Source organism: Oryza sativa, chromosome 8 (assembly GCF_034140825.1).
Source record: "Oryza sativa Japonica Group chromosome 8, ASM3414082v1".
Lineage (NCBI taxonomy): Eukaryota > Viridiplantae > Streptophyta > Magnoliopsida > Poales > Poaceae > Oryza > Oryza sativa.
Genome location: NC_089042.1, coordinates 21,068,316 through 21,092,979, shown reverse-complemented (window position 1 = coordinate 21,092,979; position 24,664 = coordinate 21,068,316). Strand labels below are relative to the sequence as shown.

General features: G+C 44.3%; 3 protein-coding genes across 3 annotated transcripts; 1 reads left to right on the top strand and 2 right to left on the bottom strand.

The window, feature by feature from the left end:
• Window positions 1-3,431: 3,431 nt before the first annotated feature.
• LOC136351328 (uncharacterized) lies at window positions 3,432-6,156 on the bottom strand. The gene is made up of 2 exons (XM_066303325.1): window positions 4,503-6,156; window positions 3,432-4,410 (listed from the first exon to the last, which is right to left on the bottom strand). Exons 1-2 carry the CDS (start codon window positions 5,841-5,843, stop codon window positions 3,760-3,762), a joined length of 1,992 nt encoding a protein of 663 aa, XP_066159422.1. The 5' UTR covers window positions 5,844-6,156; the 3' UTR covers window positions 3,432-3,759.
• Window positions 6,157-7,417: 1,261 nt separating this feature from the next.
• LOC4345646 (ATP-dependent Clp protease adapter protein CLPS1, chloroplastic) lies at window positions 7,418-10,380 on the top strand. Its single transcript, XM_015793115.3, has 3 exons — window positions 7,418-7,693; window positions 8,281-8,431; window positions 9,843-10,380. The coding sequence occupies exons 1-3, from the start codon at window positions 7,618-7,620 to the stop codon at window positions 10,102-10,104; spliced, it is 489 nt and encodes a 162-aa protein (XP_015648601.1). The 5' UTR covers window positions 7,418-7,617; the 3' UTR covers window positions 10,105-10,380.
• A 12,715-nt stretch (window positions 10,381-23,095) lies between these two features.
• LOC107277536 (transcription factor TB1) lies at window positions 23,096-24,454 on the bottom strand. The gene has a single exon (XM_026027486.2). It carries the CDS (start codon window positions 24,254-24,256, stop codon window positions 23,366-23,368), a length of 891 nt encoding a protein of 296 aa, XP_025883271.1. The 5' UTR covers window positions 24,257-24,454; the 3' UTR covers window positions 23,096-23,365.
• Between the last annotated feature and the right edge of the window lie 210 nt (window positions 24,455-24,664).

The following is a 24,664-nucleotide window of genomic DNA, read 5'->3' as shown; positions in this document are numbered from 1 at the left end:
TCTTCCCTAGCTCCGCCTCCCAGCTCCCGTATTGAAGGCGGAGGGTGTCCTGCGCCTCGTTCATGACGGTGGTGGCAATGAGGGCAGCCCCCCGCTCCTCCTCCACTTCCTTGGCGATCTCCGCCAGCACCTTCTTACGGGTTTCAAGCTCCGAGACGTGCCGGCGGTGAGCCTTACGGCCCACCTCCACCATGGCCTCCACCGAGCGTCGCCCCTCTTCGACATGCGCCCACGCGGCATCGAGCTCCGCCCGCTCTGCCTGCAGGGCCTCCACCTGGGCACTTAACCCATCCAACACCGTGGTGTTTGCGGCGGCCAAGGCCTGCAGAAGGGGCTCTGCGTTCAGTGGGGCGATAGAAGGCGTGGGGAAGAGCCGCCTTGGAGAGGATGCCATGCGGCTCGGGCCACCGATGGAAGTGCCGGACTCGGGGATGTCCCCCGGACCCGGTTGGTCCTGAGCGTCGCCCGAGGGAGTGGGCCCAAGCGACGCGCCCGCAGCCTCGTCGCCAGCTGCCCCGGAAGCTGTCGCCTGAGCGTCGCCCGAGGGAGTGGGCCCAAGCGACGCGCCCGCGGCCTCGTCGCGAGCTGCCTCGGAAGTCGCCAACGCCTCGTCCTGGCGAAATCCGGCTTTCTCCCGAGCGGCTTCCTCGGCCTGGCGGGCTCGGGCGGCCTCCTCCCGAACGGCTTCCTCGGCCTGGCGGGCCCGGGCGGCCTCCTCCCGAACGGCTTCCTCGGCCTGGCGGGCCCGGGCGGCCTCCTCCCGAGCGGTTTCCTCGGCCTGGCGAGCCCGGGCGGCCTCCTGGGCGGCCTCCTCGGCTTCCCGTAGGCGATCCGCGGCCTCTCGCCGGTCAGATTCCCGCCTCCGGGCCTCTGCGGCCGCCGGATCCTCGGCCTCAGACTGGCCGGGCTTGGAATGGCGGGAGGGACGCGACGGGATCTCGCTGAAACAAAAGAAAAGACCAGAAGACGAACAAGATGGGTGAGTGAAAACTCGCGTTGAGAGAATGAATACAGCCACGATGGGTGAGAGACGAACCTGCGAGGGGGTCGGTTAAACGACCACTTTGGAGGGGAAATGAGGTTTCCCCGAGATGGTTCTGTCTCCCCCATCTTGCGGAACCGCTTCTTCTTGCGCTCCCCCTCGGGCTGCGATGTCGGCACGGCCCCCTCCGGCCGCCTGCTGCTGGCGCGCACCGCCCCGCCCCCTCGGGGAGGAGATGGGGGAGGTGTTCCTCCCTGCTTCCTCTTCCCCCGGGCGTCGGCAGGGCGGCTGCTCCCCGGGCCCCTGTCGCGGGACCCAGAAGTACGACCCCCTCCCGGGGTAGATTGTTCCCCCCTGCGGCTCCCGCCTGCGTCGTCGTGGCCCTTTGGAGCTCGCTCCTCTGAGGCCCCGACCGCCATCATAATGGTTAGGATGGAGGCGCAGTCTGGATCGCTGCAGAGGGGGAGGATTCCTTGGGGAATGAGGGACGCCTCCACGGAGTTGAGATTCAGCACCCGTTGGACCAATATCTTGAAGTCCTCAGGAGCCTAGTCCCATCTCACTCCCTGGTGGGTCCTCATGAAGTCTTCGGACCCGGTGTACTCCCAGGCGCCCCGAGCGCGCCGCTGGAGCGGCGCAATCCGACGACGGAGGTAGTCGCCGTACACCATGGCCCCTGTGAGCCCCTGGGATCGCAGGCCCGCCAGGCGGTCGAGGACGGCGTCATAGCCATCCCCCAGATCTACCGGCGCCCGCCAGCTGGAGGCCTGCGCCGGGGGCTGGCTCGGAAGTCGGAGGCGCGCTTCGTCGGCAAGGGGGGTGTAGAACCAGTCGCTCTTCCAGTCGTCCCACTTCTTGCGGAGGGCGCAGGGGATGTAGCGGTTCAGCACCGGCCCCCGTGGCTGGAAGTAGCAGCCACCAACTACCGATGGCGGCGACACCGACTGCACGGTGAAGAACCACCGGAACAGCCGAAGAGATGGGCGCACCCCAATGAACATCTCGCACAGATGCGCGAAGATGGCCAATGTCATCACCGCGTTGGGGGTGAGGTGCGCCATCTGGAGATCGTAGAACTCCAGAACATCCATGAAGAAAGAAGAAAATGGCGGAACCAGCCCTGCCATTGCAAAGGGGAGAAAGAAGACGGACCGCCCCGGGTAGTCTGGTGCCGGGCGTCCCTCGCCCAGCGTGACTATCTCCCGGCCGGTGGCAGATTCCGGCATGAAGCGGCGCGGCAGCCCAGCCTGCCTCTCGCTCACGATGCGGGAAGGCGGCAGCACGCTACCATCGAGCAGAGCGGAGCCCCGTGCCATGGCCCCGGAGGAAGAGAAGATTAAGAGCGAGCGCGTGTGGTGAAGGTAGGGCACAGGAAAGAAGGAGTTAGGGCGCAAGCGACGAAGACAAGGGGAATAATGGCGAAAGGAAGGAAACAGATCCCTTCCTCAGTGCCTTTATACTCTTACCAACGCTGTGCCCGGCTCCTCGCTTCTCGCGCCCACTATTTCGCCCCCTCGTTTCTCGCGCCCACGCTTCCACTAATCCCATTCGCCCGCTTGCGGAGCATGAGGTGGACATGCGGTTGTGGCAGTCGAGATAGATCATATCGTGCGCGCGTTAATTACGCTCGCCGACCGAAGCGACGTTACCATATCTCCAAACGAAACGAATCGCCATGTCCAGATTCGTGTGCTACTCGAGTAATGTGGCAGTCTTGAAGAGACCGCTCATTATTGACAGCCGAGTTACCACTGCCGATGTGCGTGATTTGTGACCGTTGGGTTTCTGCCCAATCGTGGAGACCGGTCCCACCTGTCACCAGGCCTTAGGAGTGGCGTCACGCCCGACCGCTTCCCTTAAAGAGGGCGATCGCCCTGGCATAACGCCGGGGGCTACTGTCGGTGACATGGGACCGGGAGTATCATGACTAGAGGCTTGAGGCAGACACAATCGCCCATGTGGCCTGGCACCGTCAGGGGGCGTCGGGCCCGAGGGTGATGTGTTCGCCCTCCTCTTTACCGGGAGTATCATGACTTAGAGACTTGAGGCAGACACGATCACCCACGTGGCCTAACTCCCTCGGGGGGGGGTCGGGCCCGAGGGTGATACGGCCGCCCTTCTCTTTGTCTCCCCAAGGGGTTGGGCCGCTCCCGTCTCGGCCCCGAGGGCCGAAGCGCCCCGACCCCTTGTGGGTTTTGCGCCACGTATATGGGGTAGGTGAGCATGGCGGGGCTCACCTAACCACATTTATTGCAGTTTTGACGAGCGCGTCACGCCGCATGTATCGCAGTACAGCACGCTCGTTTATCCGGTCTGTGACCAGTCACAGACCGGTCAGATCATGGGTTAGGTGGCGACAGGCGGTCTGACGCACGCCTCGCCCCATCCCGTCAGGACGAGAGCCTCCAAGCACTCGTCCCTAGCTGGAGCCGGCGTGTTAGCTCCTGGAGATGGCACGTTGGTTCCGGTCAGATATATGCCAGGCTTCATCCTAACCATTACAGGCAAGATATTGTATGAAGAAGGGCGAACATGCAGATTGTTAAACTGACACGTGGTGGACAAGAATGACCGATTTGTGACCAGTCTGACAATGGTCAAGTCATCAGCAGACAGCCATCTTCCCACGTCGCGCCTGCCTCCGGCGGAAGTGGAGGTAGGTATGGGCCGTCCCGTCAGAAGGTCATTCGGACGGCGACGATGCAAATCTCCGTCTGTTAATGAAGAGAAGTCAAATTGGAAGAAAGAGAGGGGGAGATGGTGCATGTGGTATCCCCTTAAGATATAAAAGGAGGACCTTGCCCACTTAGAGAGGGGATTTTGGATTTTTCCAGATTGGGAACCCAGAACGAGGGAGAGGCTGGCTCATACTTTGTAGTTCCTTCATACACGAATCCACCAAAACACAGGAGTAGGGTATTACGCTTCTCAGCGGCCCGAACCTGTATACATCGCCGGCGTTTTGTGTGCTTCCTGTCTCGCGAACCTTCCACAGATTGGGAGCTTAGAGTCTCACCCAGGGTCCCCGGCCGAACCGGCAAAGGGGGGCCAGTGCGGTCTCCCGGTGAGGAGCCCCACGCTCCGTCAATAGTAATAATAGGCTTGAACCTTGATTCTATAATCCAACTATTGAATGATTCACTCATGTTGTTGTCAACTGATTCACAATTTGATCCAAGTCTGAACCAAGCTCGAGACCAATGAATAGGATTTGTTTTCTCCAAATCCTGCCATCCACGAGGAGTTTTTGCAGCAAGCTTTCTCTTGTAATGGTTAAACAACTGCTCATTAGGTGCTTTTGCAATCTTCCAAAACCTCTTTTGGTACTCCTGCAGCCTATGTTTCTTTCTCCAGTTGGCATATATGTGGCGTGCACACATCCTATGCTCAGCAAATGGAAACAATGTAGATACTATGCTTAGCAGCCCCTGCATAAAATGGACACAAATGATTTAACCATTTTATTTTAATGATTAAAAAAGCCTCTACATAAAATGGACAAAAATAGATAGAAATTTACCTTCTGTTGGTCTGTTATAAACACCCAGCCTGCTGCTCCAACAGGTATGTTGATGTCTTTCTGAAGATGCCCAAGAAACCAATTCCACGAGTCTTTATTCTCATATTCCACAACAGCCCATGCAATTGGATAAAGCTGATTATTTGCATCCCTGCCAATAGCTGATAACAACTCACCTTTCAATGGCCCCTTAAGGAAACATCCATCAAGCCCAATTATCCTCCTACATCCTTCTAAAAATCCTCTTCTACATGCATCAAAACATACATAAAACCTCTGAAACACATGGTCCTCTTCCTCTGGGTCAAGGGCAACATGCACACTAGTTCCAGGATTACTACGCTGCAACTCCAGAGCATAGTCAAACAGCTTGGAATACTCACCAGTCTGAGTATCCATTATTTTCTTCATTACATGTGCCTTTGCTCTCTTAATCATTGTGATTGGCACATCCACTCCCATGTCCTCTTGTACTGTCTCCTTCATTTCTCTAGCCTTCCAAGATGGATTAGCCTTGATAGTACTCTCATACCTATCACATATCCTTCTTGTAGATAACCTTTTATTTTTAAGCTCAGGACAACAAGCATGGTTGGGATTATAAGTTACAATCTGAAACCAATCACTCCTTGAGTTATGGGAAGCATATAGAAGCCAAGGACAACCTTTCCACCTACAAACAGCCCTAATCCTTTTCTGCTCATTCTTCACATATCTGATATTTATCTTCTTCTTCAGAGCATACCTCTCTATAGCATCCTTCAATTGGTCCTTTCCTCTAAAGCACATGTCAACTGCAAACTGTGGAGTATCAGCGAAACTGTCAAATATTGGGAACCTGCACTTCCTTCTTGTAAAGACACCATCACTGTCCTCATCGTACGATGCATCACCATCTGAATCAAAGTATTCAGCACCATCTCCACCTTCTAAGACTTGATTATTACCCAATGGAATATCTCCACCTTGTATGCCATCAACCTCAATTGGATTGTCTATTGGAATATCTCCTCTCTTCTTTACTTCTGACATAAACTCTTTGTATTTGGTTCTTATCTCTCTAACTTCATCATCTTCATCACTTGTGAAACCTGTAGCATCACAGCCATCACTCTCTGCTTCTAAATCTTCTGCTGCTTCTTCATTCGGACTATCCTGACCATGGGTTGGACCTTCCAAACACAGCATGTTATCGCCCTGAACAAATTTGTCCCTATTTTGGACAGTTTGTTCCTTGACAATAGGTTCTGCATGATCCAAATCCATGATATTATCATCTTGAAATAGGGCAAATACATTCTCATCTGCATACTGTGTTCCAGATTCTTCATTCCCACCCATATCAACTGATTCGGTGTATCTACTGTTGTAGCAGTTCCCAGCTCATGAATCATGTCCAAACATGACTTGTCATCTACAAGTAACCTCATACCACTATTCAATTCTGCACCAAATGGCAACCAGTACATCCTAACAGATTGAGGAAAAGTTGTGTGATCCAATAGGTGGCCTTCAAGTTCAGGGATAGAGATCTTGTCCTTCTCTATGTGGGACACTCCACAATCCCCATTGCAATACGACATCTTTGACTCATCAAGAACAAATTCCCCATTAAAATGAAATTGAACTTCCAGTACCTCAAATTCAGACATTGCTTCGTGGCCCTATAGATCAACTATATGGTCAAATTTAAACATTCTACAAGGAAATCAAACTCAAGTGCAAAACTAGTGAAGTGCCACTCATCTTACCTTTGCAGCACGTCCTCTCCTCTTCCTGTGTCTTGGTTGCCTATGAGCAGTCCGTCTGCCCAAGGACAAGGGCACGCCTCCACCAGGAGAAGGGGTGCGCCTCCACCCCTTCGAACACGCCGTCGTCCTGTACTGATCTCCGCCCCAGCCCCCAAGCCAAAACCCTAACCTACCTATATAGTTGCCATGACGAACAGAGAAGACGAGGATGAGAGGGAGGCAACGGGGAGCCTGAAACGCCATCAGCCATCCAACATGTAAAGAATTGAGCGAGGGGCAGGACGGACATTTCGCATGTCTAGCTGGCCACGTGGCGTGCTATCAAGGGGAACTGACGAGATTGAGTTCGAAATCAATTGTTGAAGGACGAAATTGGACAATTTGATAGTTCAGGGACCAAACTGAGCCTCGGGCGATAGTTTAGGGACGAAAATGGCTATTTTGCCATACAAATCAATGTCGCATTTGGTGTTCGACTGTTCGTTTCTACAAAGAATGAAGTTATGGCATAGAAAGAGGAAAGAAATAACCATTAAAGCATAAAATTAATTAAATTTTAATTATTATAAAACCCAAAAAAATTATCTGATATTTCATAGCAGTTTTTATATAGAAAGTTTTTACACAAAATGCACCCTTCAACATTTTAAAAAGTGAGTTAACGAAAACCTAAGAAAAACGTATTATTATCTTAGAGATGAATCATCGCCCAAAGGGGCTGTTTTCTTAACCAGGTAAATTTCCCCCCTCAATCCTCATCACTGTCTAATTAACCTCATTATCATTTCATTTCACAACTTCTTTTGGGAGGACGGTATTCTATTCAGACGGATGAGCTATATCGACTGTCTCAGAGGTATCATCCCGTTCGAATAGAGTATCAGCCGATATCTACCAGGTTATCAGGTATCAGATAATACATGTGAGGTATCATTCCGTCCGAACGGAATACCATTAAGTAGCATTTTCTTTTTTTTTCCTCCTTGGGTTTTCTCCCAATCTCCCTGCAGACGCATGTCCATTATTAGTCCATCGTTATCAACAACCTGAACCTGCTACTGCAATGCTTTGTGGCGAGAGGAAGAAGGAAATTAAAAAAAAAATCTGAGGGGGGGATCAGGATCAGTGGCCTAGGAGTCCGGACCCCGAACAGGTGGCTCCGGCGACGCCAACCCAACAACCCAACTGGGCCACAAATACTCCCCCCTACTCTCCTCGCCGCACGCACGCCCACCCGCTGCATCCACACGGCCCACCGAGCCACACCACCGCCGCCGCGGCCGCGAGGCCACCACACTCCGACGACGGCGAGAGAGAGAGAGAGAGAGAGAGAGAGAGAGAGAGAGAGAGAGGGAGAGGCAGCCATGGAGGCGGCGGTGCCCAGCCGTGTGGCGCTCTCCGCGAGCCGGCTCTCCAACCACCACCACCACGCGGTGGGAGGTAACCCCCCCTCTCCTCTCTGTCTATTTGTTCTAGTAGCTGGATAAGGATGATGGGGGCAAGTTAGTTCTTCGCTACAAGTATGGGAGATATTAGTTTGGCACTGCCACTGACCCGAAATAGGCGTAATTGGGCTCTTAGGGTTGCTCCTGTTGGAAATTGCCCGAAAATTCGGTCGGTTTGGAAATTGTTGGGTGGGTTGGCACTTGGCTGGAGGCCTGGAAGGAAGGGGGGCCTTGGCGTGTGTGTCCTTGGCAATTAATTGGTTCTTGGTAGTGGCAATTGACGAAATCAGTTAGTAAATGTTGACATCGTTCTGCTCACCAATAGGCTGTGCCTGTTAATTCTTGCAACATATGCTGTGGCCATGACCAAAGTTACTTCCTGCCTAATTGGTTATATATGTTTTTTTGGTTGCTCTTATTTTCCATGGGAGATCATCCTATCCTTTCAAATTACCCTCCTTAGAATTATGTGCAAGAAATTTGATGATTTTAATTAGATTGAAGGTGTGTTTGCTATGTCATTTTGGTCGGTGGTTGCTGTTGCAGGATTGTTTGTTCATCTTTTCTGTACATGTTGTGCAGGAGAAAGATATGCGATTTACAGGGGAAGGTGCCCGAATCCTGCCATTCCTATGGCTCTGGCAGCAGCAGCTGCACCAGGGAAAGGTGGTGGCGTGCTTGATCGGCCAATAGAGAAAGTTACTCCTGGTCGCCAGTCTGAATTCGATGTTAGGTAACAATGTGCTATTTACAGTTCATTTGTTTTCTCTATCTTGTGTAAAGTACAGATTCTCTAGGATTCTGAAAAGAAATGGTACGATGTGAACTAAAATTTCATACTAGGCTCTGAGGTCTGAGCTTGTGAACTTACCCCAGATAATGATGGAAAGTTGTAATTACAGAATTTTCATTAAGTGCTACCAAACGGATTTCAAGATTTTCATTATGACTCAAATATTTGGACCAAACCACTATAAAAGTCATCTAGCCAAATTCCAGTTTGTTAGGACAACAGTAAAAGGGAGAGCCCTCCTGCAAAATAAAGCCAATTTCTTCCTAGGCATAGTGGAATTGCACATGTACAAAAATATTCAGGAGTCATAGGATCCCGCTTGACTGAAACTGAACTACTGAAGTGTTTTCTAGCCATGTCTGTTTCGCAATTTTCAGTTTGCATCTTTTCAGAAACACCCTCTTGCTCTTATCAGAGTTATGTCAAGTAGGGCATGCCATCAAAATCAACTGCTAGTGTGGGAACATAATCGTTCCTTTAAATGGTGTCAGAACCATCTCTGCATATTTTCTCCTAGTAGGGGATATACTGATATGTCCGTTGATTGCCTTTTTTGGGAGGAAGGGTTAAATAAAATTGAATTGGATGAATAAGTAGCTTCTTGATCCAAAGGTTGTTATCATTGTGCTAATGTGATCTGATGGTTTAAAATTGTTGATGTGGCTTCTTGCATGTCTTGCTTTATAAGAGTAAATGCCCCTTAGTGGGTACCAAATATATAGGAAGATAGGATTACCTTTGTTGCTACGCATTTTACATTTACTATCTTTTTCAGGCATAAACAAAGTTGATTGTTGCAGCACATTATGAACCAATTCTATATTCAGATTAGCTCGTTTAGATGTTCTTTTCTTTTAAAGGTGGTTTAGATGTTCTATTGTCATCATTGCTTGATTTTCCTTAAACATGTTTGATTTTTATTATGTGTTGTACACAAGTACCATTACAATGATTTGTTTGCCAATGCTTTAATCTGTTTGAAACCATAGTGACATGTCTTGAGTTTTACTTTCAATGATTACTGGACCCGCTGTCTAGTTTCTGAATTAAGTGGCTTCTGATACATTGATCATTTTATCCTTGTGAGCATATGTCATGTAGCTGATGTTCTGTAGTCTGACCAGACCAGCAGATTGGCTAAAGACATAGTTGCTATTCTTGAATATTGCTCATTGTGCCTTAGCAAGACATGTGTCCCTACACAAAAGCATTGCCTTGTTGAAAGGCTACATGGAATTTCTATCGGTTTTCAGACGGACTGAGTAATATTTTTTCACATCGGATGTCTTGTACCTGTTGAAATAGTTTTTGTTGGTCAATACTGATATAACACAATTCCCCTGATCTGCAGAAAATCCCGCAAAATGACGCCTCCGTATCGAGTCCTCCTCCACAACGACAACTACAACAGGCGTGAGTACGTCGTCCAAGTCCTGATGAAAGTTATCCCCGGGATGACCGTCGACAATGCCGTCAACATCATGCAGGAGGCTCATGTAAACGGGCTGTCAGTGGTGATCATCTGCTCTCAGTCGGAGGCAGAGGAGCACTGCACGTCGCTCAGGGGCAATGGCCTCCGGAGCTCGATTGAACCTGCGAGTGGTGGCTGCTGAAGAAGAGGCTCTGCTGTTTCGATGCTTATAGCTTGTAGATAGCCCCCATCAAATCTAGATAAACCGCAACGAATTAATTACAGTAAAAAAAAATTGCTGTCATGCATCAGGATGAACACGGTATACCGCTTTTGAAGATGTAAATCATGTAAGTCACGTAGACTAAACGTAGCATTTTTCAGTATGAAACATTGGTCACATACTTGTACATTTGGAGCTTTATCACAGCTAGCATCTTGCAATTGTTTGAGGTAGTAAACTGCTACTTCTAGCTAATTGGTTTTTGTGTTCCTCTATGTTGCTTGTGAGATACCGTGCATAGTCCAGTGATTAACAATAGGAATGCCTAAGAAAAAGGTGTTACATAAGTGGTATGAATATGATGCTTTTGTTTAGAGACTTTTGTGATGGTACATGTGTTGCTCGGCTTCTAAACAGGTATGACGTGCTACTACTGCTACCCCGTCTGTCGCTGCTTTTGTGTACAAGCTTTCTGAAGCTACAGGCGCAGAGGTGACGCCTGCTGAGCAGCTTCTCATGAGGACAGTACGGTGACTTGCGAGTGCTTCATACTTCCACGTCATATTTGACCTGCCAGCTCAACAAGGGGTACATGTGGCCTATGAGCACTCAATCAAAGTGACTCTCGGGAGCTTAAAATTCGAAGAAATAACTTCCGAGAAGATTTTACTCGGCATATGCACAGAGAATTTGGAAAAGCTGGGTTTCCCAGCTTCTGGCTTCTAGTTTATTTTCTATATTCTACAACTACAGTTTCTCAGAATCTGGATCAAAAGCTGAATTGTTTGGAGGAGCTTCTAATCCTAGGAGAAGCTACAGCAGCTAGAAGCTTCCCCTAAACATACCCAAAGAGTAGTTTTCACGCGGTATATTTGTTTTATGAGCGCTCGTAGTAGGATATTATTAGAGTTATGGCCTATATTAACTATACCAAGTAGTGAAAATTCCTACAATGTATAAATATCCCTAGGAATTATTATGGGGCCCACCGATATAGATAAAATATATTAACTATATAAACACAACACTATGATCGGTGGAGCCCACCTGTTAGATTCTATCTTCTATCTGATAGGTGGGCTCCATATTTTTTTAATAAAAAGCACTGATTGGACTGCCACGTAGGATCTGAACCACTATGAATCGAGTCAGGGGGTTATTTGTCCGATTTAAATAGTTGAGAATGTAAAATATATAGTATTTGAGAGGGGGGGTAATTCAGTCGACCGAGATAGTATGACAGTACTATCTTTTTAGGGTCTACTCAAACTACTCGCATAGAGAAAGATACCATAATATGATAATTTTTTTATTGCAAATGCTCTTAATATTGCAGGCTGATCCAACAAAGTGAAATATGCGGCACAATTAAAAACCTTGTTAGATCTATAGGCTGATCAAGTTTTTACATACCATATCCTATCTTACTATACATTTGATGTCCACTGACTCCTAAAACTTAACATGCAAGTGTGTCATATCAACATGCAATTCAGATTCTGGGTAGATTTGGTTAAGAAAATTAATCAATTAAAGTAAGTTTATCTAAAAGAAACCGAGTTCAAGGAGAATGCGGTATGGGGGTTTATTTATTAATTAGTAAATGTCTATTAGTTTCCTTTAATTGTTAGGAAAATGTGTTTAGTGTCCGATAAGGCTTTTATGTTTTTCTTTTTATCTTTAAGAAAATTTGTGTCATGTCCCATAAGGACTCTTATCTACCCATGGGTATAAATATGTACACCCAGGGTTGCTGGATTTATCTCACATATCAATACAACTACTCTTGGCGCATCGCTACCCTCTTTTTTGAGGTTTTCTTTACCAACCGGCAGAATTTGGCACCTTGCACACGGGGCTGCATTGGCTTTCGATCTTCGGCGAAGGGGTAAGTCCTACGTCCGTCAGCTTTAGTAATTGTATCGGCTACATTGGCGTTGTTCAAGACTACATCGCTTCGACCTCTTGTATCGCTATGGTTTGGTTGATATATTTGCCTACCTGTTTATCATATATCTTAGTTAATCCAAGTCGATTATTCAATTTACTTGTATCCGTCAGATCTTTTCTAGGGTTTTGCCAGTATCAGCTAAATTATTTTGTTGATCTAGATTAGCTAAGGTATCCACCACCTTGAAAATCAATCAAAGGCTTGATTGTCAAGATATTATATTTCTTTTTATACTTAGTGTTGTATCAATTGGGTTTGACCTACTAAGTCGTGCTTAGAACCATAGTCTCTAGACTACTTTTTGATTACCAATAAGGGTTTCATCGGGGTTTCAGCCAATGAGTTATCTGGATGTTGCATCAACTTATAAGGATTACATACAAATTGGTTTTAGCCAATCGCAATAAAGGTTTCACTGATTATCTATTCGTTTGGATTTAACAACATCAAACTTCCAGCCGATATATGCTTTAACCTTTGGATCAATGCTTATTGTATCATACCATTATTAGCCGATTGGTTTATGTTGGATTATATTATTGTTTTATTACATTATCATCAGCCGATTGTCTTTATGCCATTATTTACTCAAGTGTCTGCAACTTTTACTCTGTGCATATGCCGAGTAAAATCCTCTCTGAAGTCGGATTTCCATTTACTAAGGTTGATGGGCACATTATTGAATATGAGATCATTTCTTCTATTCGAGATATTCCAACATCCAATTCCTAGCACTTCCATGAAGAAAGGTTGCAGACAAACCCAGCTGGCAATCATAGAAACAAAACTTTAGCTGATCTAATTGTTTGTTTAATTGTTTTTCTTTATTTTTTGCTTCCTCTTCCTCCCCCCTTGTATATCCACCCTTTGTACATCCATTCTTTTATTAATATAGCACAGTAGGAGCCTCTCGTATTGTTTAACCGTAAAAAAAAATTTACTCAAGTGTCAGGTTCTACATTGGACATATATCCGATTGCTCAAAATCCCATCAGCATTGGCTGGTATCCATATCGGCTAGTATCGCTCTATCGGCTCGTTAGCCGATCGACTCTTTGGTGATCAACATATTTATCTATTTTACCAGTTGCTGGATCAAATTGACTGGCACGCCCACATCTCATCGATTTTAGAACCTGCACTGGAGCTAAGCAGAACTCCCAGGCTGTTGTGTTCGTCAACTTAGTTCGCGCCAACACAGATCTAGCACCATCGATCGAGTGCAGATTTTTCGTCAACACACGTTTGGTAGTGGATGGAGCACATCTGGTGGTGGCGGCGAGCTTCTCGCAGTGGTGGAGGGTCTAGTAGTAGCGCGAGAAGATCCAATTGTTTATACCCAAATTTGGCACCTAGGATTAAAATAGGAAAAAATTGCCAAAGTTTGGAAGTCTGCCGATTTCCTCTGAAGTGGGCCGGTCTGACCGCCATGTGTTGGCCGGTCAGACCGGCGGTGTGTGGCCGGTCTGACCGGCAGGGTCCGAGTCTGAGTGTGTTTTGTCGGGTCTCGAAGTTTCCTTGCTCGAGAAGGCATGTTTCAGGTTTCCTTTGGTTTCTACCCCGAGTTGAACGTGGAGGAGGGCCTGTAGAGGGTAAGACCAACCCCTTATAGGGACATGGCCGGTTTAATTGTAACTAATCAATCTACAATCAATCAATCGAATCGTTTTTCATATTGCTTTAGTTTTCTTTTAGTTTGTCCATCTTTGTCGGTTTGGGCTGTAAACCGTCCGCCGCCACTGCGAGAGTGCGACACCTCTTTGTAGGTTTGTCCTGAAAACCTTCCATTTTGCCCATGAGACGGGTAGTTATCTAGAAATCGGCTTCGCTAGTCGGTTTAGTTATCAAAACCCATCTTGGTCTAGTTTTTACTAGATTGAGGTGGTTGGCGACTCTAGGATTACCGCAAGACGTTAGGTGTTGCAATCGTGCTTGTCAACTTGTCAAAAAAAGTTGCCAATGCTAGTGACAGACGGGTTCAACAGCGGCTTGGAGCGAAGTGTTGCAAGGAGGCCAGGTGGCAGCAATGACGAAGACTCGAAGACGACGGTGAGCTCCATCCCCATCCTTCTCGAATATGACGACCAAAGTGGCATGAATAAGACTTGGAGACCTGTCGCTGTCCTCCTCGAGCTCCCATGCAAGGACCAGCCTCGCCAAGGTGGGCCCCACTTGCCAGCCTCTAAAGGCTAGGGCCGGGTATGGTAGGTAAAAACCTGGTCCAGCTGTGTCCGAGACGACGTATATAATGATATAGGGGCAGATCCAGCGTGGGTGCTGGGGGGACTTGAGTCCCCCTACCCCGGCCCGCTGGATCACCATTGATAGAAGGGGAGATGAAAGGGGAAGAATAGGGAGAAAATGAAGAGTAGGGGAACTTAAAAGGAAGAAGGAGATGAGTCTCCTTTTAAATTTTATTCTGGATCCACCCTGTAATGATATGGTTTAAATTTTACGTAATTCTGATGGCAACCAATTGATGTCACGAAAATAGTGGAATTGTTTAATTGGATAAATTTGCAATGACATGGATTCCATATTAACCCATAGCAACGAGTTCGTGCTGCTGAGACACTGCGATCCTGCGTGTTCTTTGCTCGAGGAGAGCTAGCAACATCCTCGCTGGCATCCCAGAGTACTTTCTCACATCGCGGGGGCGAGCCCCGTCGGCCGGCAGCCGGCCCGCGCGCACGATCGAACCTGCGGCACCTCTCTGACGACGACGCGCGCACGATCGAACTCCGCGCGCAATCCACACGTACGCCATGCCATGCCTCGCCACCGGCGCCGCACGCACCTTAAATTTCTTGGCGGCCGGCCGGCCCTCACACCGCGCGCGCGCGTTGATGATCATCATATGCTTGTACGCACGTCGCGGCGTCTGGCGCCGCCCCACCGGTGGTGGGATCGCTCCGCAGCTCTTACCTCGCCGCCCGCCTCACCTAGCTAGCCCGGACCAGCTACGTACGATCGAGTACTGTACTAGCGCTATACTAGCAACATCCAACATACTCCTACTAGCTATAGTGGCCACAGTACTGGTCTTCACAGTCTCGTGTATATATGGCCGCCTTAAGTGTTTCGTTAGTGTTTTTTTTTTATTTTTCGAATAAAGCGTATGGCCGGTTTTTAAACTCAGGACTGCAATCTTATTAACATAGATGTGGGTTTTAGAATTTGTTAAATTGTATCATTCCGGTCCTAAGGCCCTATTTAGATCCCACCCTAAAATTTTTCACCCTATTACATCGAACGCTTAAATACCTATATGAAGTATTAAATATAGGCTAAAAAATAACTAATAGCACAAATTGCAACTAATTTGCGAGACGAATCTTTTAAGCCTAGCTGTTCCATGATTTGACAATATGGTGCTACATTAAACGTTTGCTAATGACGGATTAATTAGGCTTAATAAATTCGTCTCGCAGTTTACTGACAGATTCTGTAATTTTGTTTTGTTATTAGACTATGTCTAATACTTCAAACGTGTGTCCATATATCCGATGTGACATGACAAAAAAATTTTACCCTTAAACCTCGACCCAACTCACTTGAGGGGTAGGAATTGGGACTGCCGCCGGCCCCGTAGGGGCGGGTAACCACTGGGTCCCCATCCTCATCGAGGAAATTGCCACACCTATCGTCATACCTCCCACCATTACCGGCCTCAATGCCGACACCACCAAGAATTCCCCTCGCACCACTACAACAGCCGTGGCAAGATCTTCTAGTGCCCGAGGCAGCAAGCGGTGCTCTGGAGGTGGCGGTTGTGGAGGACGTCCTAGCCATGCTCAGGTTGCTCCTTGAGAAGGGGGAGGATTTTGCAGCGGTGGAGTGGTAGGAGTAGCTAGCGCTTGCTCATGGAGGTCGTCCTAGCCGTGCTCGGGGATTTTGCTTCCCTTCTCACCAACGTGCTGGCTCTGGAAGCTGCTGCAGCAGCCACATATTGGCCCATCAGTGCGACTGTCGAACCCTCCCTCTTCGGTGCCGTCAAAGCCTCCATACATTGCAAATACAGGTCTCAAGCACATGTCTAGCTAATTCCCACATTATAAATTAACCTTTATTATACATTGTAACTGAGAAAATCTTTTCAATGTAGCAAAAGTTCTACACATTGCAAACACAGGTCTCAAGCACTAACATAGCAAAAGTAGTGCTCTTCCCTTAAGACCAGGTACGTACTTTAAATAAAAAAATAATATTTTATTATAAGTATGGCATGAGTCCATCTTGATACTCATAGGTATGTGTCCCATTATAGAGTTGATGTGTTCTATACATTACACATATCTCTCTATTGCTTTATGCATAGTAGATGGATCTTATCTTATTACCGTATTACATAGGAATAACTAACTATTTGCCACTCTTATAAATGGTGATAACAGATTTGTCACCGGTTTAATATATCATAGACACATATAAGGGTCTACATGTCAGATAACAAGTGGCAAATCTATTATCATCGTATCTTAAAAGCGATAAATAGTTAAATGCCACTGTTACACACGGTGAATGCTCTCGGAGATCAGGTTTGTAGACTTCAGAGATCTGCATCATATCCATCCTAGTAGCTGCTGGCCTGCTGCATGCTGCTGCCAGCTGCTACTAGTGCGCTTTGAACAGTCAGCTACTAGCAGCGGACTGTACATTATACCCGGCCCCGGCAGCCAGTTTTTAATAACAAATGTCCTGCGCGTCCAATCGCTGCTGCTGCTGCGACGACGTGCCGCCAAAACCTACAAAACGTTCCATCCGCAACCGGCCAGCCAGCACTGTGCCCAATTCAATTCGATCTATAGCCACGTACTGTACATATAAAAAGTAAATTTTATTTTGAATCATCTTTTAGTACCAGATGTTTTATTTTATGCTAACCTTTAACAAATGTTCTCTCTTTGAATTGGATCAGGTAATTTTAGGATCATCCCAACTCATTTCTCAAGCATACTAATGATTTAAAGTGCGACGTCAACACCTACACACTAATAAACTCCCACAGTTATATTATGACAAGTTGATGCAGGCCGTGTTTAGATTCAAACTATTTTCTTCAAATTTTCAACTTTTCCGTCACATTAAATGCTTGGACACATGCATAGAGCATTAAAGGTGGACGAAAAAATCAATTGCACAATTTGCATGTAAATCACAAGACGAATCTTTTGAGCTTAATTACGCCATGATTTGACAATATGGTTCTACAGTAAACATTTACTAATGATAAATTAATTAGGCTTAATAGATTCGTCTCGCGGTTTACAAGATGTTTAATACATCAAATGTGTGTCCATATACTTGAAAAAAATTTTGGCACACGAACTAAACACAGCCGCAGATAGATAAAATCATTGAGTGTGGTCCAAATTGTTATAAAAATAAATTACCCAGTTCAAAGTGAAACTATTTATTAAAAGGTGGACCAAATCGAAACAACGATAATAAAGGGTGGCGCAAAGCAAAATTTACTCATCCAAGATAGCCAATGAATTCCCTACCATCTGTAAATCCAGCTAAGAGCATCACCAATAGATTAGCTTCCCAAAATTTAATTTTTCATTTCCTAAACTGAAAATATAGGAAGCGAAAAAATTACTCCCTCTAAAAGAGAGCCTAAATTCAATTCCTAAAAACTAAAAGTGGACCCTTCTATTAAATAAACTACGTACCAACATAAATTTTCGTTTTCTTCCTCCCGCGTGGAAAGAGATCGCACCCAAGCGCGGGAATGGGAAGAGAGAGGTGAGGAGCACACGACTGGGAGCGGGAGAGGCAAATTCAGGAGAGGGAACTCCAAATCTTGGGCATGAGAGTAGGGATCTGTTGGAGCTGTTTTCTGGACTAAAATATCTCAAAACCAGTTTTGGGAATGGATTAGGGGACTATTGGTGCTGCCCTAAGCCAAATTCTGAAACGAGAAACGCGTAATACCGGACATCGATCTGAACCGTCCGTGGCCGTCCAAATCAATCACGGAGAGATCACGAAAGAGGAAACATCCGTGGATTGCACGCTAGCTTGGCATCCAATCAGAAATTAAGACAAGCGCACGAACTTCATCTTAGAGAGAGAAGGGTAGGGTGAGGCCGTGAGGACTACGGGCCAAAACGGTTACAGAAATTCCCTATCAACCGAGCGCTATTTCCGTATATAAAGAGTACCGTTTTAGCTATTTATAAAGTTTATTTTTTCTAATTTATTTTTCATCGTATTAATGTTGGCACTGAGTAGTTTAAATGATAAATATGATCCATTATCAGTCGATCGAACATTGTTTTCGAAAAGATGTTACCGATTCCGTTAATTTTCACCCCTAGTGACGAGGACGATGCTATGGCGGGTAGCGACGTGCTCATGCTGCTACGACCTGTCTTGACACCGATCACGCTCTCGATCTGACACGGTAGAAAAAAAAAAACAAATGGCATTGGCAAACTTAGCATTTTGTCAGGAGCTCAGCTTGCAGATAGTGAGATGGCTAGCACGGCCAGGCCCCTACCTGGAGCCCTTCTCCCTACATCATATATAGATAGATAGATATCTCTGGAAGAACAACTTCAATTCGCCGATGTGCTTTCTGCATCCCTTCTTATCATATGCTTGGTCGATCGTATACATCGCTCTTCTCCATCAGCTGCATCGTCCCGGCCGTTCCTCGATCTCCTCTGAACATACAGTAATTAAACCTGTAAGATATCTTCCCTCTGTTAATTATTTACCAGCTAGCTTCTTCCATTCATGAGAATGTATGCTAATTAGCACTGAACTGATCAGACTAGCCAGCAAATTCTCTTTTCTGTTTTGGTTGGTTGCTTCAACAAAATCTCTCGTAGCCACACACATATGCTTGCTAATTACTCCCTCCAGTTCCATAATTCTTGACGTTTTGGACAAGATTTAAATTAAATTTTTATAACTTTGACTAGCAATAACTTTAAAATCATTTAGTTTAAAGGCACTAGAACAACATATATAGATTTGTTTTACAAAGTACTTAAAAAAAAGTAAAAAAATCTATTTATAGTATATAATATAATAGAAAAATATAGTCAAAGATATATTTAGAAAACCGTGTCGTTGTCTAAATCGTAAGAATTATAGAAGAGGGAGTAATAACAATCGAAATTCTATGGTGATGTATGAACCTCCTTGCCTCTTCTTGTACTCATCATTTATTCAGTTTCTGAACACCGAAAAAAAAAATATGCCACATGCATGCAGCATTCAGATGCACACTGGGCATTTTCATCGTCATACATGCATATCTCTTTTCAGTATCATGTACATATATTTTTTTTTCGAAAGAAAGTATCATGTACATATATATGTTGGGGGAAATTAAGATATTGACTCACGTTGTTAATTTTAGAAATTTGAATGTCCTCAAGATTCGAAATATTTGTATAGTTATTTAGTTATGCAATGACACTCCTCTCAACAGAATGAATTATTCCGAACTTCTTTGCTATACATGGCAAGCTGGCTAGCTATATCGAATCACCTCTAGTGTACCATTCACATCATTACTCCTACAATTGATTATAATTAAGTTGTAACGCTAATACACGTCTAAAAAATAATTTATGAGTAAAACTTTATGTATGTTTTTAGTGACTTAAAGCAATGCTGGAAAGTAAATTAATTATATATGATGGAAAAAAATCAAATTAATTCTAAAATTGAGTTTTAAAATTCTGGTAGCAGCTGATAAGCCAAAGAGCATACCATAAGAGCGGAGAAATATTTAAGCCATCATTTCCATATTAAAGTATGCTAGCTCTTGAAATTATATTCAAGTACTATAGATATAAGCCTACATTAATTAATTTATACAAGGGTGAACAACCAAATCAAATAGTCTATACCTACTACTAGTGGCAGTGAATCTGCCTTCCCACTACTGCAGTTTCTATATAAATTATGACTTGATATTATTAATATTATGGAATAGCCCAATATTTAATTCAAACTAGTTAATACTATATATTTAAATAAGCAAACAAGTGATACTAACATATTTAATAAAAAAATATTTTTTTTGCTATGACATAGTATAATGTATTTCCTTTTACCCATAGCAAAGCATGAGGATTTTGCTAGTTCAATATAATGTATCCATGCTAATTACACTCTTGATGAGCAATCCTATCTTACTATAAAGTTATAACCCACTAACTACTAAAATTTAACATGCAAAGATGCCACATCATCATCCACTAACAGTCAATACATTTAATATCATACAAACATGCTATATTATCTATAATTTAAAATTTATTACATTTTAGAGCTTTTAAAATGAAAGCATGTTAAATCATTATCCCATATAATTCATATAATATTTCAATATATATCTTCATTACTTTTTATAATCTATGTAAGTTCATCCTCACTTCGTTAATGTTATTTCTCTCTTCTCTAATTAAGCCATATCACATCAATTGATTTTAGTGCTTATATAAGTTTATGTTGTTTAGCTATCTTATACATTATTTTTACTTATTGTTATCATACTAAACTCATGCAGCAACGTGCGAGGTTTCACCTAGTAGTTAAAAAAGTTGGCACCTAGCCCGTTAGTTTTATTCTGAGTTATTTTTTTAATCTCTATATTCACAAGACCTTGATCAATGAAGCTAAAAAGGTCAGTTACAAATGCATCCAAACATTTAGTTATGTTCCGTTTGACAGAGTAATAATAATTGTTGTAGAGTGCACCATAGACAAATCTCAGTGTAAGCACCGATATATCTAAAACAAATAACAAAACAAAATTTTAATTTCCTCCTGCTTATATGTATATGCGGGATCAGTAAGATTAGGTATATAATAATATACTGATATGGATGCATGTCTTAGGCTATGTTTAGTTCCTGAAAAAAGTTGAAAGTTTGGGGAAAGTTGGTAGTTTGAAAAAAAATTAGGAGTTTATGTGTGTAGGAAAGTTTTGGATGTGATGTGATGTGATAGAAATTTGGAAGTTGGGGGTGAACTAAACAAGACCTTAATTCCCTCCCTGCATGCTGTCATGCAATCAACCAAAAAAATACATAATTTCATGGAACTGGAATAAAAAAATGCATGCATAAAAAATCCATGATATATAAATACAATTCAATTTACCATATCCTTTTCATACATATAATTTTATAGACATGAAAATGACAATTACACATACGTTTACTATAGCTAGTCTGTATAATTCAGAAATGCAGTATGTAAATACATGAGCAATAAAAAGGAAATTGATTTAATTGACTCCAGATACTTTTTAATTTGTCCTTGTCATTGCATAAGTGATTGCAATAAATTATATAGAGTCAATACTGTACAGTAATAAATATGCAGGAAATATTTAAATTTTATATTTCAATTTAAGATTCAAATGTTTTCTGGTGGAAGAATACCAAATCACACCCCAAAAATTAAAGTTAATTAGGTCTGCCTCTACATAAAAAAAAACATTTATGAAAAGTGGTCCGAAGCTTATTTATCTGTTATAAAAAAAATTATACACTTTAAGATAGAAAACTGATTATACCACCTAGATAAATTTTGCTGATGCATGGGATAAATTAATTATCCTACTCTAAACCAGCTGGTGTTGCTCTGCTTTGTGTATGATACAGCTATATGAGATATTTGCCATTCTTAACCAATCAATGGAGCATGATCAAGTTACCCTTTTTGTCTGTAAGAAAGTAACAAAAGCTTTCTATACTCTTATGTGGACATATGCAGTTATTAGTACATATCATATAAAGAGCATGATTGTATATCTGCATTCAGGTATGCGTAGTAAGGCACAATTTATATCTTCATTGCGGGATGTATGGTGCGTGCAATAAAATTAAAATAAGGACTGCATTGGTTAATGTCATTGAAAAAAATAATGGTATTGATGTTGTTGAAGAATTAGGATGAAATAAGCTATTATATTGGCAGTGTATTACTTCATTTGTGAAGGTAACTAAAAAGATATAGGAGTATATATTATAGTCACTCTTTTGCAACTACAAAAGCATCTATCATTTGTGAAGGCAACTATAACACATATATGTTAAATGTATTCATGATGTCCTATGTTGTACTAGGTTTCAAAAATTACATGCATTGCAATGATTTTTTTTAAATATCATATCTTTTAACTTGAGAATTATATATTCTCGGAAAAAAATATATAGAATTAGCAAGCAAACATCCATCCAAAAAGTCCAAGCCACATGCACAAAAGATATATTTATTCATCCATAGAAGACCTCATCTCTATTTGAGGGGATGGCAGATTCACCACCACTAGGTTCTTTTATATAGTAGAAATTACTTGCAAAACCATAGGTAACTAGCTTGTTCATCCTCTGTCCCCAAACTTAATTTGGACAAAGGATATACATTTACCTGTTGATGTTAGTTTCTGACCATGACCAAATTCATAAAATGTTTCATACATCATCATATATCATATATTTATGCATGCTTTTGAGTTTCTCAACTTAGGCACTTATGGTTCTTATGATCCTGATGCAGGTGATTGCAGATCTAGTGCTAGCAAGTTAAAAACATCCTTCTCATGCAAAACAATAAATTTTACCATTATTTTAGAAAAATGACGAGGAAGGAACCCTCAATTTTCATTAGCAGAGAAACTGAAATGATTTTACAACATCAATTACTGTTCAATGGTATATTTTTTAGGACAAAATATTGGTTTGTCATCATGCTGTTACTGTTATAAAAACATCAAGATCGAGTATTAAATTTCTTCTATCTAGCTAGAATTCTAGGGTGCAGGGATTACACCTGAAATTTCTAGCTCAAACCTTTCGATACAAAATGTTCCTAAGAATTGAGTACTCGTATGGCCAACCACGGATCACCGGAGAACTAATTAGAGAAACTTCAAAAATCTCAAAGTTAGCACATGGACAAACCAAAATTAAGTCAGCCAAAAACTAGCACATAGAAACAAACCAAAAATCAGAAAATATAGCCAGAAAAAAACTATAGCACATATCCAAAAATCGGAAGTAACAAATACTCGAAATTAGCATATCAAGTTATCAACAAATCAACAAGTCTTTTCTCAAAATAAAAAAAACAACAAATAACAAGCCAAACCGGTATTGATAATTGATTCATAGAGAAGTGAACTAGCAAATTAAGTAGCAAAATATCATGACAGAGGAAGGCCAAATTAACCAAGCCATATAAATACAAAGCCTTCAAAGTTTTCATACCTATTTTTGTTTGATTGTTTAACACAAGAAATCACCTTTACTGGCTTTACTCATCCGTTGTCGTCGTTGGGTCGCAGCTCATTATCTCCTCCAGATGATTGTAGTATTGGAAGTAGTACTCCAATCCGTCCATCGGCTGCTCGGTGCTCGCCGCCGCCGCCGCCGTCCAGTCGAGCTCGACACCGCGGCGCCCGCGCTCGTCCATGGGCGCCACCGGCGATGATCCGTCGTGGTCTCTGTTTCTCGCCCGCGCCGACGACGCATTGGTGGTGCTCGACGAGCTCGCCTCCCCTTTCTCCTTCGCAGCCGATGCTGCGGCGGCGGCCATGGCCGAGGAATGCTGATCCGCCGGCGGTGGAGCGGCGGCGAACGCGGGCGCCGCCGCCGCGTCGGCGGAGTCGGGAAGGGTGAGGCGGTTGATGGCGTGCTTGGACTGGGTGAGCAGCCACTCCACCGTCCTGCTGGCCTTGTCGAAGCCGAGCTTGTCCTGCAGCGCGAAGAAGTCGCGCGCGACGCCGACGGACAGCCGCATCCGCCGGTCCCGCACGCCCTGCGCCGTGCGGATCTTGCTGTGCCGGTCCGTCCGGAACGGCCGCCTCCGCGTCGCCGCCGCCGCCGCCGCGGGGGATCCCCCGGCGCCTCCTCCTCCACCGCCGCCACCTCCCTCCACCGCCGCCGCCGCCGCGGCCGTCGTCGTCACCGGCTGCCGCAGCACGGCCTCCAGCGTCTCCTCATCCTGCCGGTGGCCGGCGGTGTACGCGTCGGCGCCGGGGAAGAAGAAGCGCGCGTCGTACTCGTCCAGCGTCGACGGCGACGACGACGACGACGGCGCGGACATGAGGAAAGCTGGTGGATGTAATGGTAAGTGTGGTTCTTGGTTTGAGCTGCAATGGTGGTGGTGATGGTGAAGGTTGTTGTTAGGGTAAGGAGGTATCATTAGTGAAGCTGAAGATAGCACTAACCCCAACCAATAACAACTCCACTTGAGATTATGTGTGTCTTTATATCAGGCAGAAACTGAATTATGCTCTTCCTAGCTCAAGTACACAACATAGTGATAGTACATGTAATATGGATGCAATAACTGATAGTGATAATTCTACCATTGCCGTCACTACTAGTCTACTTCCTCCATTTCATAATGTAAGTCTTTCTAGCATTACCCACATTCATATAGATGTTAATGAATCTAGATATAGAAGTTAATAAATCTAGACATATGTATGTGTCTAGATTCATTAACATATATATGAATATGAGCAAAAGTCTTACATTACGAAACGGAGGGAGTACTACACTTGTACACACGTCTTCTTGTTCTTCTTAATTCTATGTGTGCAATTGT

What these genes read in the sequence shown, in the direction of transcription:
- LOC136351328 (XM_066303325.1), bottom strand. Translation starts at nt 5,843, where the DNA reads ATGGGTGGGAATGAAGAATCTGGAACACAGTATGCAGATGAGAATGTA. An exon ending in TTATAACAGACCAACAGAAG is followed by an intron (nt 4,411 to 4,502) that starts GTAAATTTCTAT and finishes CATTTTATGCAG; the next exon opens with GGGCTGCTAAGCATAGTATC.
- LOC107277536 (XM_026027486.2), bottom strand. Translation starts at nt 24,256, where the DNA reads ATGATACCTCCTTACCCTAACAACAACCTTCACCATCACCACCACCAT.
- LOC4345646 (XM_015793115.3), top strand. Translation starts at nt 7,618, where the DNA reads ATGGAGGCGGCGGTGCCCAGCCGTGTGGCGCTCTCCGCGAGCCGGCTC. An exon ending in CCACCACCACGCGGTGGGAG is followed by an intron (nt 7,694 to 8,280) that starts GTAACCCCCCCT and finishes CATGTTGTGCAG; the next exon opens with GAGAAAGATATGCGATTTAC. An exon ending in CAGTCTGAATTCGATGTTAG is followed by an intron (nt 8,432 to 9,842) that starts GTAACAATGTGC and finishes CCTGATCTGCAG; the next exon opens with AAAATCCCGCAAAATGACGC.